The 17,382-nt window shown below is 39.1% G+C and overlaps 1 protein-coding gene across 2 annotated transcripts in view; it reads right to left on the bottom strand.

Moving 5' to 3' along the window:
• Tbccd1 (TBCC domain containing 1) overlaps nt 1-17,363 on the bottom strand; it is a 28,087-nt gene extending 10,724 nt beyond the window's left edge. For both annotated transcript variants that reach the window (XR_002393863.2, XM_004834833.3), the window contains exons 1-6: nt 17,228-17,363; nt 14,802-15,180; nt 7,908-8,063; nt 3,667-4,033; nt 1,621-1,807; nt 970-1,467 (exon numbers count right to left, since the gene is read on the bottom strand). Coding sequence is in view for 1 of the 2 variants with exons in the window: in XM_004834833.3 (XP_004834890.2) it covers nt 970-1,467; nt 1,621-1,807; nt 3,667-4,033; nt 7,908-8,063; nt 14,802-15,180; nt 17,228-17,283 (1,643 nt within the window). In the remaining variant the exon portion in view is untranslated. The remainder of the gene's footprint in view (nt 1-969; nt 1,468-1,620; nt 1,808-3,666; nt 4,034-7,907; nt 8,064-14,801; nt 15,181-17,227) is intronic.
• Nucleotides 17,364-17,382: the final 19 nt, after the last annotated feature.

Genomic DNA, 17,382 nt, shown 5'->3' with positions numbered 1-17,382 from the left:
CTTCCTATTTTCCTCTCCTAATGTATCTACAAAACAAAATTTGATTAAACAACATATTTGTAGAAACATACTTATTCTGAGAATCCACTAATTTAAAATTGAAGATAATAGTAAGGCCAGAACAAAATTGATTAATCAAAATTTTTCTAAGTTTGGCTCCAATTTTTGGACTCATGTTTGACTTTCTTCTTTGCAAAATCTTGCACTGAGTCCTGCCTCCTGTCAAAGTATTTCTGCTCTCCATCTACCTTCTCTCCACTCTAGTCCAGCCAACTCTTAGTCTAGACCAGTAACAGGCGAACCTTTTGGATCTTTCAATGATACAAACAGCCCACTGTGGCCTGTGTGCCATAGGTTTGCCACCGCAATCTAGACTATTAAAATATCACCCTTACATCCCTCCTTTAAATCTCATGAATCTTCCTATGTGTCAATCTCACTGATGTCTTCTGAATCTGGGTGTGGTGGACCCATAGAAATCTGTATTAACAAGCTCCTTGGAAAATTCTGATGTACAACCAAGCTTGAGACATACTAGTATAGTATAGAAAAGTAAATTAAGGACTAAAACTAATTCACGTAAGTACTGGATTATGTGGCAAATCCTATATATGATTCCTTAATTCATTTAAGTCATATCTGCCAGCTAAACTTGAGCTTTTTTTTTTTTTTTTTTTGGTACTGGGGATCGAACTTGGGACCTTGCACTTGCGAGGCAGGCGGCAGAACCACTGAGCCAAATCCCCGGCCCAAACTTAAGCTTCTTAAAAGAAAAGGAGTGATAGAGTCTAATAGTTAAGTACCTACTCATTTCCATCTCCCATCCCACTAGAGTCTAAAATACTCACCTGAAAGGCAAGCCTTAAGAGACAAACAGTATTTCTAAATTGCTTTGTCACAGTTATGAAAATGTTAAGATTAGTTTGCTTTCCTATGGAGTTTCAAATAAAACTTCTAGAAAACACTCACTTTGTCAAATGAGCTTCCTTCACAGTTTTCTGCCAGATCTGGATATTCTCTTCTCTTTGATTCAGTGCCTTCTGATATGCAGGTGGAAGACCCCCAGGTATCTCTGTTGTGTCCCCTTCCATTTCAAAAGGAATAATAAATACATAGAAGTCACAGGGGGGTAAGAGCTGGAAGACATTTGAGTCACTGTTGTCTCTGCAGATGACCATTGGATTATCCCAATAGTTAGGCACTGTAGCAAGGCCTGTCCTGGCCATATGGTCCTCTAGCATTGGGTAATGGGTATGAAATGGAGCAAAAGTTACGCTCTGGTTCCCAGAGAGAATAAGTGGGCGCACAGGTGTCAAAACGTGAAAGATGCAACTTGTTGTAGAAGAGATGGTCAAACGATGGCAAACTGCAATAACTTTAACACTGTCACACGAGTGGAGGTGAAGAACAGTCTCTACAGGGCCCAAGACAAAGGTGCTATTCCTACACTTCTCGATTGTCACAGATCTGAAAAATTAAAAAATGAGGGAAATTCCTCTGAATAAGGGTAAGTTAAAAAAGTAATTGCCTAAAATATTATCTGATGGCAAAAAAAGGATCAATCCTACTCCAAAGAACATGTCAGACTGTAAGAACACCAAGAAAGAAGATTGTGCTTACCGTAAGGGAGAGAGCAGATATATAAAAGATTCACTGCAACGATGAATCCTGACATGCGCCCCCACCAGAGTATCTGAGCTCTTGGCCAACGTCTGCTTGCAAACCTGGCTCATCACCACCATTCGGTGCACCCCAGGGGCCACATGAGTATTACAAGCAATCTTAGCCCTTTTGGTCGTACCTTCAACTATTTAAGGAAGCATAAATAAGTAAGATAGTTTCAAATCAAAGAAAAAAACCCAATCGTATGAGGTTATACATGTCTACATGTTCCATGTCTAAACTTAGATTGGGGCACTGGGTAAAGAGGTGTTGGCTATATAGCTCTACTCTTTTCTGTATATTTATCATCTTTCATCATTTGTTACACAAAAATTTAAAACCTATTAATCCATTCAAGATTGTTCATAGGTCTAAGGTTATTTTTTCATGTCTACCTTTCAAGTAATGTGCTCAAGCCTTAGGTTAGAAAGTGACAGTTGGCCCAATTCAAACATCTCCTCCAAGATGCCTTTATCATTCCAACCATAATTAACCTCTCTAAATTGCCATATTAATTCTGTATTCCTCCAAATTTCCTTAACACATTATTCCATGAGTTCTGGTGAGTTCGTATCTTACTCTTAGGATCATTTCTGCCTGAGAGCATATCTTTTTTTTCTTTTTGAGACAGAGTCTCTCTTTGTAGCTCAGGCTGACCCTGAACTCACTATGTTGCCCAGGCTGGCCTCGAACTCACAGTGATCCTCCTTCCTCTGCCTCCTAAATGCTGGGATTACAGGCATGGGCCACCATGCCCGGCGATATCTTTTTATTATATACAGTGTCTCACACAAACTGACACAATAAAATATGTGCAGGTTGCCCTACTAATGCAGTTCCAACATTTACGTGACTGGCTTCTCGACTGTAGTTCCATGTAAGCCATCAGGACACTTTTTAAACAATGCTGGCCAAATGAGCAGAAGTTATAGAAAATATTTTATAAATCTTTTAAAATAATTAGTGCTTATTTTAAAATTACATATCTGCCATATACATCACATAGGCTTAGTGTAGAAAAAATAATGGTAAAAAAAGAATACAAAAATCATGTGTAATCTTACCATTACAATTACCATTTCAGTATAATTCTAGGAGGTTGGATACCCTTCCTTTTTTCCCTACTCATGCCCACATTTCCATGGTTCAAAAGCTTGCTTAAACCTATGTTCTTCTATGAGCATCAAGAATTATGCAGTAACTCCTATTTATTTACAGGAACCTTACATCTCTGAGGATTTGTGATCTTCTACTGTAGCAACAGCTTAGTTAAATATAGAATTCTTGGGTTGCAATCTTTTTGCTCCACATTCTATAGATGGTATTCAACCATTTTCTGTGAGCTATGAAAATGTGATATGAAACTGGATTTTTTTTTTAACGTTTGTAAGGGACTATTTAGCTTTGAAATTCAGAGATAGTGGAAGTATATTCTAGGGCAATTTTGGTTTTTTCCATTAATTTTGCCTGCGTTTGTCTCAGTAGCATAGCCAGGTGGACACAGGAGTCATATAACACCTGAACCTATCTATTTAGGCATTGCTGGACTATCAGCAATGTATACCCGATACAACCAACACTGGATTCTACTATAAACTTAAATTTCAATTTAGAAACACTACTTTGCTTGTGTCTACGTAGCTCAAGAAGATTTCAGTTCTACACCAACTTATAACTGTGGGATGGCCAAATTCTGCTCTTGTGCAAAAATAAAATCTCACATAAGTGAGCACACGAAGAACAGAATTAGAGAAAAGCACAGCAAAGACTGCAGGACTAACTGCAGCTAGTTTCTGTTAACTAATTAAATGGACCTTGACTAACAAATTAACTGAGATTATTACTGCCTTGATTCAGAAAGTCATACCGAAAGGATGGAAGTTCCCTTTATAATGGCAGTAGTTTTTATTTTTAGCTCCTCTACAGAAGATGTGGTCTTTAATACACCAGGAGACAATCTGATCCTTGTCATTCAATTTAAATGACTAAAATATTAAAAAATACCTTGGTGAGCCCAAGCCAATTTCTTTCCTGACTTGAAGCAAGCAGATGTACCATATGGATTCCCAGTCAAATGGGCTCTCAACCAGGCTTCCAGCTTGTAGAAAGAGAAAGTCTTAGAGATCTTTGAGAAGCCACTGTCTACATGTAGTGGTTGCCACAGTGCAAGTTCGTGGAGTGGATAGATCCTTCCGGCTCTACTCACTGTGCCTTCAATAAGAAAGCTGAGCGCCACAACAGCTTCTCGAGAGACTGAACTACTAGGGGTCGAATGAAATGATGCACTGAGTTGTTCTGGATCTAAAAGCAGCTCAAGGAGATCTGACAGATGGTCACAGACAAAAGCCTGATGACTGTAATCATTCCAGTTCTAAAAAAAAAAAAAAAAAAAAGCACTCAATAGAACAAAGAAAGTCTACATGAACTAAGTTTTATTTTTCAGTTGTTTTGCACTGATACTCTGACTCATTCCCCCAAAAGAATTTAGGTGGCTGTATATAACGAGTTTGCGTGCGCGCGTGTGTGTGTGTTTGTGTGTGTGTGTGTGTGTGTGTGTGTGAGACAGGTATAAATGGATTCTTCCTTCACATTAACTAATTCACAGGCAGTACAAGTTGAAATGCTCAGAATTGGTAGTATTTCAGCTTTGGGATTTTTTTTTTTTTTTAGACTTTGGAAAAAATATATACTGTGCTGTGTCTGTTGAAGTCAGGTGTTGAATTTTCTATTTGTGCTATCACGCTGCCACTCAAAAAGTATTGAATTCTGAAGCATTTTGGGTTTCTGATTTTTGGTTAGGAATGCTTAACCTGCACAAATAAATAACCCTTACTGTTTGCTAAGCATTAAGTGTTATACATGCTTTAACATATTTAACCTTAACAGCAATGGGTTTGATGTCATTATCACACCCATATATAGTTGAGGAGAAAGTCACACAGAAAGCAAATATTCTAAAAGACTCAAATTAAACATAAAAATAGCCACCATGGACATTTACTCAATGAAGCACTGGGTTTCATTTACTTCCTTTTATAACAAAAAGAACTTCAAATTCTACTGGGTAAAATATCTTACAATGACTAGATTTAAGGGAAACTGCAATTTTGGGAATGAGCGTTCAGTTGGCAGATGTCTCAGCAATTTGGCTCTTTCATTTGACAGTTGTTTTTTGAGGACCTTTGACAGTATTTGGCATGAGCAATGTGAAATGACAGATACGTAAAATGAATAAGACACAGTTCCTAGCCTCAAGGAACTCAAGCACCTACGTCATGAGAAGACACATAAATAAATAAGCACAACTCGCTGAGATAAGACCAACAGCAAAGATCTGTAAAGATACTCTATGAGCATGAGAGAAACTAACTCCACTGAGAAAAAAACTGGAGTGTTACTTCAAGTCATTCTTGTTTGATATTGGTAGTTACACAAATAGTTAAGAAAAGAAGGCATTCTAAGCATGTGGAACAGCATATGCAAAGGCAGAGAGGAATGAAAGGACTGCTTTGTTCAGTGAACTACAAGTTTTGGCTGAAATGGTAGGTAGAGACCAATCATGAAAGACCTTGTACACAATACTAAAACATCTGGACTTAATTTTGTGTGTCAGAGTTTTAAGTTATTTTCTAAATAGCAATATACACACACATGCATATACATTTTTTTTAAAAGTAAATTCTCATTTGGCTGCCGAAGAAAATAGATCAAAGCAGAGCTGTTCTCTACTTCAACCTATTATTCCTCCTTCTCACTGCACGCCTCTCCCTCAAAATAGGCCCTGAGGCGGCTCCATGGGTACAATATGAAAACACCAATAACAAGGAGGGTTCACTGACAGAGCTTAGACAGGAGATGAATGTAATGCACCTGGATTTTACAAGGTCCAGGGTGGGAGGGAGTGACTATAGATTAAAAGTAGGGTGATCAGCTGGGATCTAATAAAAAAAAAAATCAAGGCAAAAGAAAAAAAAAAAAAAGCCCTAGACAGGAGGGAGCAGTGGCATATGCCTGTAATCACAGATACTTGGGAGGCTGAGGCAGGAGGACCACAAGTTTGTTCTGGTCAACATAGTGAGACTGCCTCAAAATGAAAAACAGTTGGGAAGTAACTCAGTGTAACGGCACTGGGTTCAATCCCCAGCACTGGAAAAAGAAAAAGGAAAAATAAAAAGTCTAGATGAGAGGAAGAAAAAGGAACAGATTTAAGGAGTTATTTTGTGGCAGAAATCAGTAAAACTTGTTAATTAACTAGATGAGTGGAGGGAGAGGCTGGTGGGTGCAGTGGTGGTAACTTTCACTGGCACAGGGATACAAGTTCAAGAAAAGGTAGATTTCACCACAGATCTGCAGGTATTTGTCGCCCAAACTAAAGTAGAGGCAGAGTTCATGAGAACTGGAAGAGAAAGCCCTCTGGGACTGGCTCCTCTCCGCAAATCTGTCCCTCTCCTCTTCTTCCCCGATGAGAAGCATCCCGGACTTCACCAGTTACTTCACAGTTCCTAGGGGCTGTAACTGCAGGTCACCCCTGAGCACAGTGCTGCTCTAACAGGTCCCAATGCCACGTGAGCCTGTGGCTCAGGCGCCCACGCCAACTGGTAACTGCTTCAGTCTCTAGGGACTGAGGGCCGAGGCTCTCATTTCGAATACACAGCCTTGAATGAGCTGCTCAAGCGCTTGTGCTCTCTGTTGTTGGGAGAGGTCAGTGCTACGGAATAAACCGGTGTTGCCATTTCCTCTCCTTACTATGCAACAAGTCCCATGTTAATGTGTCACAGAATTCTCACAGCTGTTCAGAAATAGGCATCAGCCCAATTTAAAGAAAAGAAGCCAGGTCCAAGACAAGTGAACTGACCTGCCTAAAACCATGCGACTACTAAGTGGCACAGCCAGATCTGAACTGGGCTGCCTTAGCTCAAAACACCACAGGAACTACCTGGGCAGAAAGCATGCAACGTTCCGTTTCTCTAGTACACCTGCAGTTGGACATTTTAAAATTAAGGCAGAGCTAGGGTGTCCGTGTGATGAGGCAAACACAAGGCAAGGGCTCTAGCATGGAGATAAAGTTGAGAGCCACTGAGACACATGCAGACATGGGGCTAGAGAATTGCCGTGGATACAGATGCTAAGTAGAAAATAACAATCCCGGCTGTTCTCATCACTGTTCGAGACAGCCTGGTAGCTCTGTCCTTTAATAAAAGCTTTGCCTTGGGGTTAAAAAAAAAAAAAAGAAAATAACAATTTCCTCAGGTAGAATCCTGGGGAACAGCAGCATTTAAGGGCTGGGGGAGAGAAATTTATGAAGAAAAATGAGAAAGAATCAAAAGTAGAACCAGCAAGGTACAGTACTGTGGAATGTAAGGGAGGACAGATTTATTAAAAAGATTATAAAAATACCAAATATTAAGGAGATTTGTTTTTAGCTTCAGAACTTTTTAAAAGGGCCTGCACATGGCATTAATTCTAAGGTTTACATTTTACTTCAAGTTTTTCAAAATATTTCCACAAAAAAAAGTTTTAAAAAAATGTTTTTCTTTGGGCTTGGCATGGTAGGTAGCACATGCCTATAATCCCAGCACTTGGAAGGCCCAGGCAGGAGGATCGCTGTTTTTGAGGCCATCGTGGGCCACATAGCAAGGCTCTGTCTCAAAAATAAATGAATAAATTTAATTAAATAAAAAGGCTTTGCTTGACAAAAATAGAAATGAAAAAGCAATAGGACATTTTCTAAAACAATGTGAGGCAGTTAACAGGTAGGCTTTTGCAATACTTATTAAAATTTCTTAAACATGACTAAGAAGTACCTTATAGAAAAATTTTTCAGTCGTTTTGAACAGACTTTGCAAATAGTACACCTCATTTATCCATCTTAGTCAAGTAAGTAGATTCAAATTCATTAGCATTTACAAAAATGGAAATACTAACAGAATATAGTGAATGATTTGCCCAAAAATCATGTGATTTTTATACCAGTGAAAGAACTAATGCCATTTCTTGTTTTTGATTATGACTGCACGGACTAATTTTTATTTTATTATTAGGGAAAAACTCTAAAAGCAAAAAATAAAAGAGAGCATCAAATCGGGCTGGGAATCTGGCTCAGTGGCACTGCACCTGCCTTGTAAACACAGAGAAAGCATCAAATCATTGGTCTATATAGGAATCCCAATATAAGGTTTAAAGAGGGTGACTTGCCTCCTACAAATTGTCCCTTTCAGAGAAGGAGATGAAGTTATGAACAGTACCTTATGATGGCACTTGGACTTTTCAGATGGGTCAGGAGGCTGAGATCTGTTTCTCGGACTTGGCCACTCTTCTCCAATCAGAGATGTCCTCAGGGAGACCCTATTTAACTGCTGTATGTACAGGAAGAGCAGAAACTGTAGGGTGTCCACTGAAACCTGTCCAAGAAGACAGTAAAGGATGAACATATGTCTTAGAGCATCAGTGAAGGAGACACAATAAACTAAATTCACAACAGCTTGTTGACCCTTAAAAAACAGCTATCAGAAATATTGCTAGCATTTGATATGTCTGTTTTTGAAAACCAAACATAGGAGTTTCTAATATTAGGGTCATTTACTTTCGCAGACAGCCATAAAAATCAGTTCTCCAAAACCTAATGAAAAGGAAAGAATCAAGGACATACTTATAAAAACTACATTATTTCAGCATTTAATCTCATAGTTAAAAACCCAACCTTAGTAATTTTCATAAGTAAATGAATAGATAAAAGAAAAAAAGAAACGAAATTTGTTAAGCTAGTGGTTTAACCTAAGGATTTCTCAAGAAAGTTTAGCATTATCAGTGTACCAACTGAAGTTATATATAATATCTGAATATATATAACTGAAGTTATAAATAATATCTTGGTAGATGTACATTGTGAGAAAGTAGTCTAAGGTTTTCATAGTTTTTAAAAAGTTGTTAGACTTAAAAAAAGAAAAAAAAACCACTGTCTGAGAGTGGTCACTCAAGGTGACTTCTTATCAGAGGAAGAGTGTGGCTGGAAGCTCACAATATTTTTTTTTCTTCTGAGACAGGGTCTCACTATGTAGTTTAGCCTGGCTTGGAACTGTTGGCAATCCTCCTGCCTCAGCCTCCTGAATGCTGGAATTATAGGCATGCCCCACCACACCCAGCTCACAATTTACAATTTGAAGCTCATGATTATCCTCATACACCCATCCCCATTATACATATAGGAGAGGGAACAAAATGAAGTGAGACATATGGGTCTACAGCTGTATTTACCCTGATTTCCAACCTGGTAGAAAATTGCTATCATCTGAGGAGCTTAAAAATACATGGTCTCAGGATCCTCCAGATCTATTCAATCAACTGCCAATGTGGAGCCCCATAAATACATACTTACAAATTTTTACTTCCTTAAGCTTGTAAGACTCACATGCAATTGTAAGAACTAATTCAGAGAGATACCCTGTATGCTTTTCCCAGCTTCCCACCTTGCCAAACTATAGGATAATATCACCAGGATACTGACAGCAAAGTAGCCAAGACAGAGAATATTCCCACCAACTCAGGGATCTTCCATGTTGCCTTTTATAGCCACCCCGACTCCCCTGCCACATTTCCCCTTCCTTAATTCCCAGCAAGCTCAGCCCTTCTTATTTTCAGACAGGGTCTTGCTAAATTTCTCAGAGTAACCTTGAACTCACAATCCTCCTGTCTCACTTCCCAAGTAGCTGGGAGTAGCATCCAGAGTTGTTTGCCACCGACTGAAACTAAAAGATTTTTTTCCTTTTTTTTGTATTATTGGGAATTGAATACAGGGCCTTTGTCCAGAGCTACATCACCAGTCCTTTGATTTTTGATTTTGAGAAGGCATCTTGCTAAGTTGCCAGGCTGGGCTTAAACTTGGGACTCTCCTGCTTCAGCCTCCCAGAATGCTGGGATATGTGTGTCACTTTGACTGGCTTGCCTTTTTCATTTTTTATATCCCTAGTAACTACTATATAATAAGCCACATTGGGCTGGCGATTTAGCTCAGTGGTTCCGGCGCCTGCCTTGTAAGCGCAAGGTCCCAAGTTCGATCCCCGGTACCAAAAAAAAAAAAAAAAAAAAAAAACTATAATAAGCCACATAACGAGAACTCAAAAAATTTGGAACGTCTTGAAGGCTTTATGCCTGTCTATATTCATAGTATTTACTACTGTTCCTAGGACATAGTAGGGTACACAATAAAAATATCTGATTAATGAGTAACCGTGATGCCCTTCCCCTCTTGGCTATGTGACAAATTTCAATTTCTAAAACTTATTCAGGTATTACCTCATGTAGGAGACTGGCTAGAATGGAAGCTACTTTTCTCCTCTTCCAGGGCACATAATAGAATGGCATTTCTCAGCCTTTTTTGCAGCTCCACATGCTGTAACTTAGTCACAGTCAATGGAATGTAGGCAAATTTATGGTCAACACTTTCAAACCTGACTCATTATAAAGTCCAAAAGAAACAGAAGCAGAGGACTTTAAGGCCTAACTGACATGGCTGTGGTGAAAGGTGTTATTTGCAACTGTACCTACCCATGTTCCAAGTTTATTTAGCTCTATCTATGGCCATGGATTTCCCTGAACTCCCATGAGGTAGTTCACCTTCCTACCCCACTGACTTAAGCCTGGTCATGTGATGAAGCTTTAGTCAATGGAAGTAGCTGGAATTTATGGCACATCTGAGCAAAAGTTGTTTTGTTTGTTCTTGTGTGTGTGTGTGTGTGTGTGTGTGTGTGTGTGTGTGTTACTGAGGACTGAACCCAAGGAGAGCAGAGCTACATCCCCAGCCCTTTAAAAAAATATTTTTTTTAGTGGACCTCACTAAATTGCCCAGACTAGGCTCACACTTGCAATCCTTCTCCTATCTTAGCCTCTTGAGTAGCTGGGATTACAGATATGCACCACCATACCTGACCTGAGCAAAAGTCTTCAGAGGTACCATGAGAACCAGAAATGAATAAATTCTCACATATTCAGTTAACTAATTTTTGGTAAATGTGCCAGGAATACAAAATGGAGAAAGGACAGGCTCTTCAATACATGATGTTAGAAAAACTGAGAACACAGCTTACTGGTGGTGGCAAACCAAGGGGACACGTGCCGAAGCTGGCTGTTTGTTATCATTGAAAGCTCTAAAAGGTTCACCATTATTGGCTTATATCATATAACATCAACTCAAAACAGATTAAGGACTTAAATGTAAGACTTGAGAAACAGTAAAACTAAAAAAGAGGAGAAAAGCTCCTTGATATTGGTCTTAGTAGTGATTTTTGGATATGACATCAAAAGCACAGGCAACGAGCAAAAATAAACAAGTAGGATTGGATCAAACTAAAAAACTTCTTCATAATGAAGACAGTAATCAATAAAATGAAAAGAAAATCTATGGAATGGGAAAAAACATCTGAAAACCAAATATCTAATGAACAGTTAGTGTCTAAAACATATAATGAACTGCTGCAACTCAATAGCAAAAAGCCTAAGAGTTTGATTGAAAATAAGCAAAAAGCCTGTACAGACAGTTCTTCAAAGAAGATACACAACAGCTTACGAGAGGATGAAAAGGTGCTCAACATCACTCATAATTAGAGATATGCAAATCAAAACCATAATAAGATATCACCACATATGTTAGGATGGCTATTATTTTAAAAAAAAGATTAATAATCATTGGTAAGAATGTGGAGAAAAGGGAACTCTGATACATTACTGGTGAGAATGTAAATTGGTACAGCAATTATGAAAAACAGTGTGGACATTCCAAGAAAATTTAAAACGAAATTACTGTTATGATACAACAATTCCATTTTCTGTTATTTACCCAAAGGAACTGAAACCAGGATCTTAAAGTATCCCTGCATCCTCAGGTTCACTGAAGCACTACTGACAATGTTCACCAAGGGATAAACGGATAAAGAAAATGTGGTTGTTTGGGTGTGTGTACATACATACAAGGGGACATTACTGAGCCTTTAAAAAGACAGAAATTCTACCATTTTCAACACCATAGATGGACCAGGAGGACACTATGCTAAGTGAAATAAGCTAGGTACAGAAAGCCAAATACTATGTGACCTTATGTAATCCTAGTGGCTTTCCAAAGGCCCCACCTCTAAATATCAGAGTAAGATTAAGTTCCCACTCATTTAATTTCTCATATTGGAGATTAAATTTCAATATATGATGCTCTTGGGAGACACTAAAACTATATCCAAACCACAGTGTAATCTAAAACAGTCAAACTCACAGAAGGAGAGGGAAATGGAGAGATAATGGGCAAAGCCTACTGTTTCAGTTACACAATTTAGTCCTGGACATTTACTCTACACTGTAATGCCTACAGCTAATAATACTGACTGCATACTTAAAATTTACTAAACGGGTAGATATTTTATTGTATTTTTATCTTTGCTTATTAACTTGTGAAATATTGAAGTATCAATGATATTTTTGTACATATACTGAACACATTTTGATAATATCTATTCCCCCCTTTGCCCTCCCTTATAACCCCTCATCCTTATTCCTTATTTTGTCTAATAATGGTTTCTAAGAAAAGGTAGATTTTATGTTTAAGTGTTCTTAACACATACATAGACAATAACAATAATAGTGGAGGCGAGGGACATTTGGGGAGGTGATGGATACGTCTCATCCTTGACAGTGGCGAAAGTTTCACAGTATGTATTTATCCGAAACTAATCAAGTTGTATACACTAGAAATAAGGCGTAAAAAGACATTATGACTTTCCCCTTCCTTTATTGCTCTTCTGACAAGAACAGCCATGACCTACGAAGAAGCTGTGCTCCCAAGCAAGAAGACACATAGAGCCAACTCAGCCTGGAAGACAGCCATAGCTAAAGTATAGCTACAAGTAAAATGAACAAAAACTAAACCTTTGTTATCCAGGCCATTGAAATTTCATTGTTTTATTTTCTTTCTGCAGCAAAGCCGATTAATACTAATACAGTGGTACTTGGTTCATGAACCTATTTCCATGATCCTGGTTGCAGAATTCGTTCCATAATTCTCATGGAAAGAATTAAGTTTATGAACCAAGGTACCACTACAATGACTCTAACATAAAAGCATGGATCCCTGAGTCACAACTTAGACAACAACCCAGAGATTCAGTACACTTGTGAAGGACTGTAGGATAACTAAGAAATAAATTGTTATTGTTCTAAGCCACAAAATGCTGAGCTTGCTTGTTACTATAATTAACCTACCATGATTAACATACTGTTAGGTCTTTCCTTATCACCAGAGTGATTCATTCTGTATTCTATTTCTAAAGTATTACCCATAATTTTTTTTTTACCTACCAGCTACCTCATGAGCTCTATGAGGATTCTGGATTACTTTGGGCAAGTCACTATTTCCTACTTGCTTCTTCATTTTGGATGGGAATGTGTACTTACCCTGTGCCTGCCTTTCCCACTATTAGATACTGGAAATAGACAGCTTGTTTTGATTTTATAGACTCGCTGCTGGAAAGAGTTTGCCTTGAGTTTCAAATGAGGCTTTGGAGTTTCAGATGTAGGTGTTTAGAGGTACAACCTTGGGGAATTGATTATGACTAGTAAGTTCATCGCGGTAAATCCCCTATGGTTGAATACTGGGGGCTTTTTAAGAGGGAGAGAGATTAAACATTACATGTGCTCCTTGTCTCTATTCCCTGGGCCACCGGTTTAAACATGAAGCCCCCCAAAGACTCATGTATTGAAGGCTTGACCCCCAATGCAGCAATGTTCAGAGGTGGGATCTACAGAGGTGACTGAATCATGAGGTGCTAAATTCATCTAAGGAAAATGGGCTGTTAGGAGGTGGCACCTAGTGGGAGGAAGCCAGTTACTGGGGAAATACCTTTGAAAGGCATATCTCTTCTTGGGCTCTTTCTCTCTGCTTCTGGGATGCCCATGATGTAAAGCAGCTGTCCTCTGCCACGCCCTCCTACCATGATGCTTCTGCCATGGAGCCAGCAGAGCATGGACTGAATCCTCTGACACCATGAACCCAAACAAATCTTTTCTCCTTTAAATTGTACATGTCAGGTGCTTTATCCTAGCAATTTAAAGGTGACAAATATAGACCACGTTGAGACTGTCAGCAAGAAGGCCATTACCACATGTGACCCTTCTACCTTGGGCCTCCAGAACCAAAGGAAACCTATTTTTTTAAAAATGTGGTACAGGTATTCCTTGTTTAATGACCTACATGTTTAACAACTGTTCAATCTTACAACCTTTTCTTTGTATAGTTCTGTACATCTTGTTTATAGAGCCTCAATGTCTTTTTTGTACAGTATACCTTATTTATACAGCACTGTAATTTTTGCTGATTGTACTGTACAATACAGTAATGCAGTTTTATGTTGTTATACGTTACAATAGTGCATGTAAGAGTTATGGAAATAAAAGTCATCAGCCAGGCCTGGTAGGACACACCTGTAATCCTAGCACTCGGAAGCAGGAGGATCTGTGAATTCAAAGCCAGCCTGGACTACATAGTGAGTTCAAAGCCAGCCTGAAGTATATATACAATTCTTCATTTAGCTACCAAGTTGCAGGAACAGAACTCGATAAACAAGGAATGTCTATTATCTTATGAGCAACACAAAAGGATGAATACACTGTATTCCCAAATATATTGAATTACAACATGTAGCAGATGGTTATTTAAAATTAGGTGCCTCTAGCGGGGGATTTAGTTCAGTGGCACCTGGTGCCATGCCTGCCCTACAAGCACAAAGGGCCTGAGTTCAATCCCCGGTACCAGGAAAAAAAAAAGTGTCTTTATAGAATTAGGTGCCTCTGACTGTAATGTATCAGTGGTTCATAATGTCCATTCATCCTTAAATATTTCTAAAGTTGATAAGTATCTCCCACTTTTAATTTCAGGGTTCCTGTAACATTACTGGTTTGATATAGGCAAATAAGGATTGGGAAATAAGGTCTAATTCATAGACTACATTAAACACTGGCAAACCAGAGCTGCTTAAATTCAAATGGTACTTCAGGATCACAGTGGTCATTAACCTAAAACCTCAAAACTATACTGCTAGTACAAAAGTTAAGAATGGTTTATTTCCCAAAGCAATTAAACATACACATACATCAATTCATACCTGATTTCTCTGCTTTTCGATTTCATTCTCAGATATGCAGTTAGACAGAATCTCAGACCACTCCAGGCGCTCCTCAGGCGACCTCATCGAAAGACTATCAAATATTTCGAAGTAAAGCCATGCCACATCCTTGGCCAACTGCAGCTTCCCACATGCAATATGCCTCCATGTAGACCAGTACATGCGTGGGTAAGCTCTCTCTATAGCACGGGTTTGCACATAGGTGGCTATCTTCTTGAGATAATGAAGACTGAACTTGGATGGAGGGGGGATCTGCAAGGCACCCACTATAAAGGGTTCTGCTTTTACCCAGAGGAGAACTCCAGACTGATCCATATTATCACTAAGGACATCTGGATGAAAAAGCTTCTTTGCATACCTAAGAAACAAAGTTTCTTCAAATACTAATTTGAAACAAATCCCATTTATAGACTTTCTTGCAAGTGACCAGTCCCTTACCTTCTAGATCATCAGGTTAAAAAGCAGCTCCAGTTTAACAACCAAAAATAGAATCAATTCTTTCTTAAATTCCATTACATTTTAAGCAAAAAAGGAAATTGCAATGAAACAAAACGATCTTTTTGATTTGTTAGAAATGTTTTAGAAAAGTGTGTAAATGCATAAAATCTGGGTTGTATCTCTGCTCAGGACAGGAAAAAGAGAAGGAATGGATAGGGGTACAAAAAGTCATTCTGTCACATAAAACTAACTTTACCTTGAGCGGGAACACCAGTGAAAACAAGAGGAATAAAATTTTAGCGCTAAATCACACAGAGGATGGCTGGTTAAACATTTGGACACGTTAGGTGACTAATACGAAGCACTAATATGAAATGGCAGACAAGAATGCCAATGTAAACATAGGCTACAGAAACAGATCAACAGAAGTTAAAGCATCTTTATTTTCTGTAACAGTGAACCTGCTCTGGCTTATGCTTCTGTACTCAGTTCAGGTGTAATATTTTTACATTTTGTTCGTTGCTTGTTGTATGTAATGATTATGAAGGGGGAATCATCCACATTTCTACCACTAAATGGCAACTAGATAATGTTTTGCTATATTTTCTTATTGTTTTTCTACGCACAGACAGGATTTTAAAAAATTTTCATAGTTGTGATATCAAATATATAAATCTGTATTTTAAAAGCTTCATAGCATTTAAATGTACTCCATCTACTTTTAGACACTTAGGTTTATGATTTTCCATAAAAAAATATTGATCACTGTTGAGTGTTGGGTAAGGAACAGATGTGTGCACGATGCCTATTTTCCCTTGTGTATGTCAAAAGTTTCCAGTATAAAAAGTTCAAATGTTTTCACTACTACACATAATGCTCTGATTACCATCTTTCTGCTCAATTTCTACATTATGAATTCCCAGGGATTTTCCTACCTGCATCTGTGAAATGAAGTAAGCAACATTTCAGAAGCTACTGACACATATCCCCATTAATTACCAGCACAGCTTTATCAAAACTGTACCATCATTTGACCAAGATACCCACTTCTTTGAATATACCTCCACATTAATATTTTTTAAATCTTTCCTTATATGACTGATTAAAATATTGTATTTTGAATTTGACTCTAAAATGTTTTGATTCTTCTGGAAACTATTCAAACAATAAATGACATGAATGTTTAGTACCTGACAGGTCGTATGTTAAATAGTTTGTACATTTTACTTCCTTTCATTCTCACAACCATGTGGAGATACATGATTTCTTTCATTTCAGACAAGAAAACTGAGACAGAGAAGTTAAGGGACTTACCTAAAAGCATATTTAGTTGGCACAGCCCTGGACTAGGATTCAGGTTGGACATGCGAACTGCATTGCTACGAATAAAACTTTGGGAAACTGTTATGGTTTCCAAATCTCTTAAAAAGGCCTAAGAATCTCTGAAAAAGGAGGGTCCAGAATCGGATTTTAAAAAATTCTTATACGAGGCTATTTTAAGTGTCAGGTGAAGAACATGGAAGTACAGACTCGGGAGAAAGGTGCGGAAGTGTAAACGCAGCTGTGTCCCAACGTGGGAATGGCTTGGCGTTGTTCTGGAAAGTGCATCAGTTAGACCTCAGCTCTTCCCAAAATGAAAACAAGCTGCTTGTGAGGTACTGAAGTGTGCGATCCAAAGCCAGACCCTGAGGAAGAACCCTCTATTCTACCTCCAAGACTGGAGTGCCAGATGTAAAGAAATATAACGTAGGGTTTTTCCCCTTGGGGAGTGTACGGGGTAAGGGTTTTCCGGTCTGGAAAGGGACGAGGGCGGCCCGAGCGCCCCGGCTGGGCTTCGCTTACAGACGTCCCAGCTGACAGCCTGTAGCTGTCCCGAGATGCGGCAGGTCCAAGCCGGCCTCCCAGGCCAAGCTGAAGTTGACGGTAACACCCGCTCCCCCTAGGCCCGCCCGAGCGAGAGCACTTACCTGCGAAGGTGGGAGCTGGGCGGCCGCACCTCTCCAAGTTCCGCTGCGCCCAGCATCCCGCGCGCCCCTCTCCAGTCCTCCCCTCAGCGGGCCCTCGCGACGCCCACCGCGCAAGCGCAAGGCCTCCCACCACCGAGAGCTGGCGGACCGTGTTG

Source organism: Heterocephalus glaber, unplaced genomic scaffold (genome assembly GCF_053883595.1).
Source record: "Heterocephalus glaber isolate CG9 unplaced genomic scaffold, H.glaber_assembly_v1.0 deba00001504, whole genome shotgun sequence".
Lineage (NCBI taxonomy): Eukaryota > Metazoa > Chordata > Mammalia > Rodentia > Bathyergidae > Heterocephalus > Heterocephalus glaber.
Note: the sequence above shows the minus strand (reverse complement) of the source record. Positions and strands in the feature narration are given on the sequence as shown.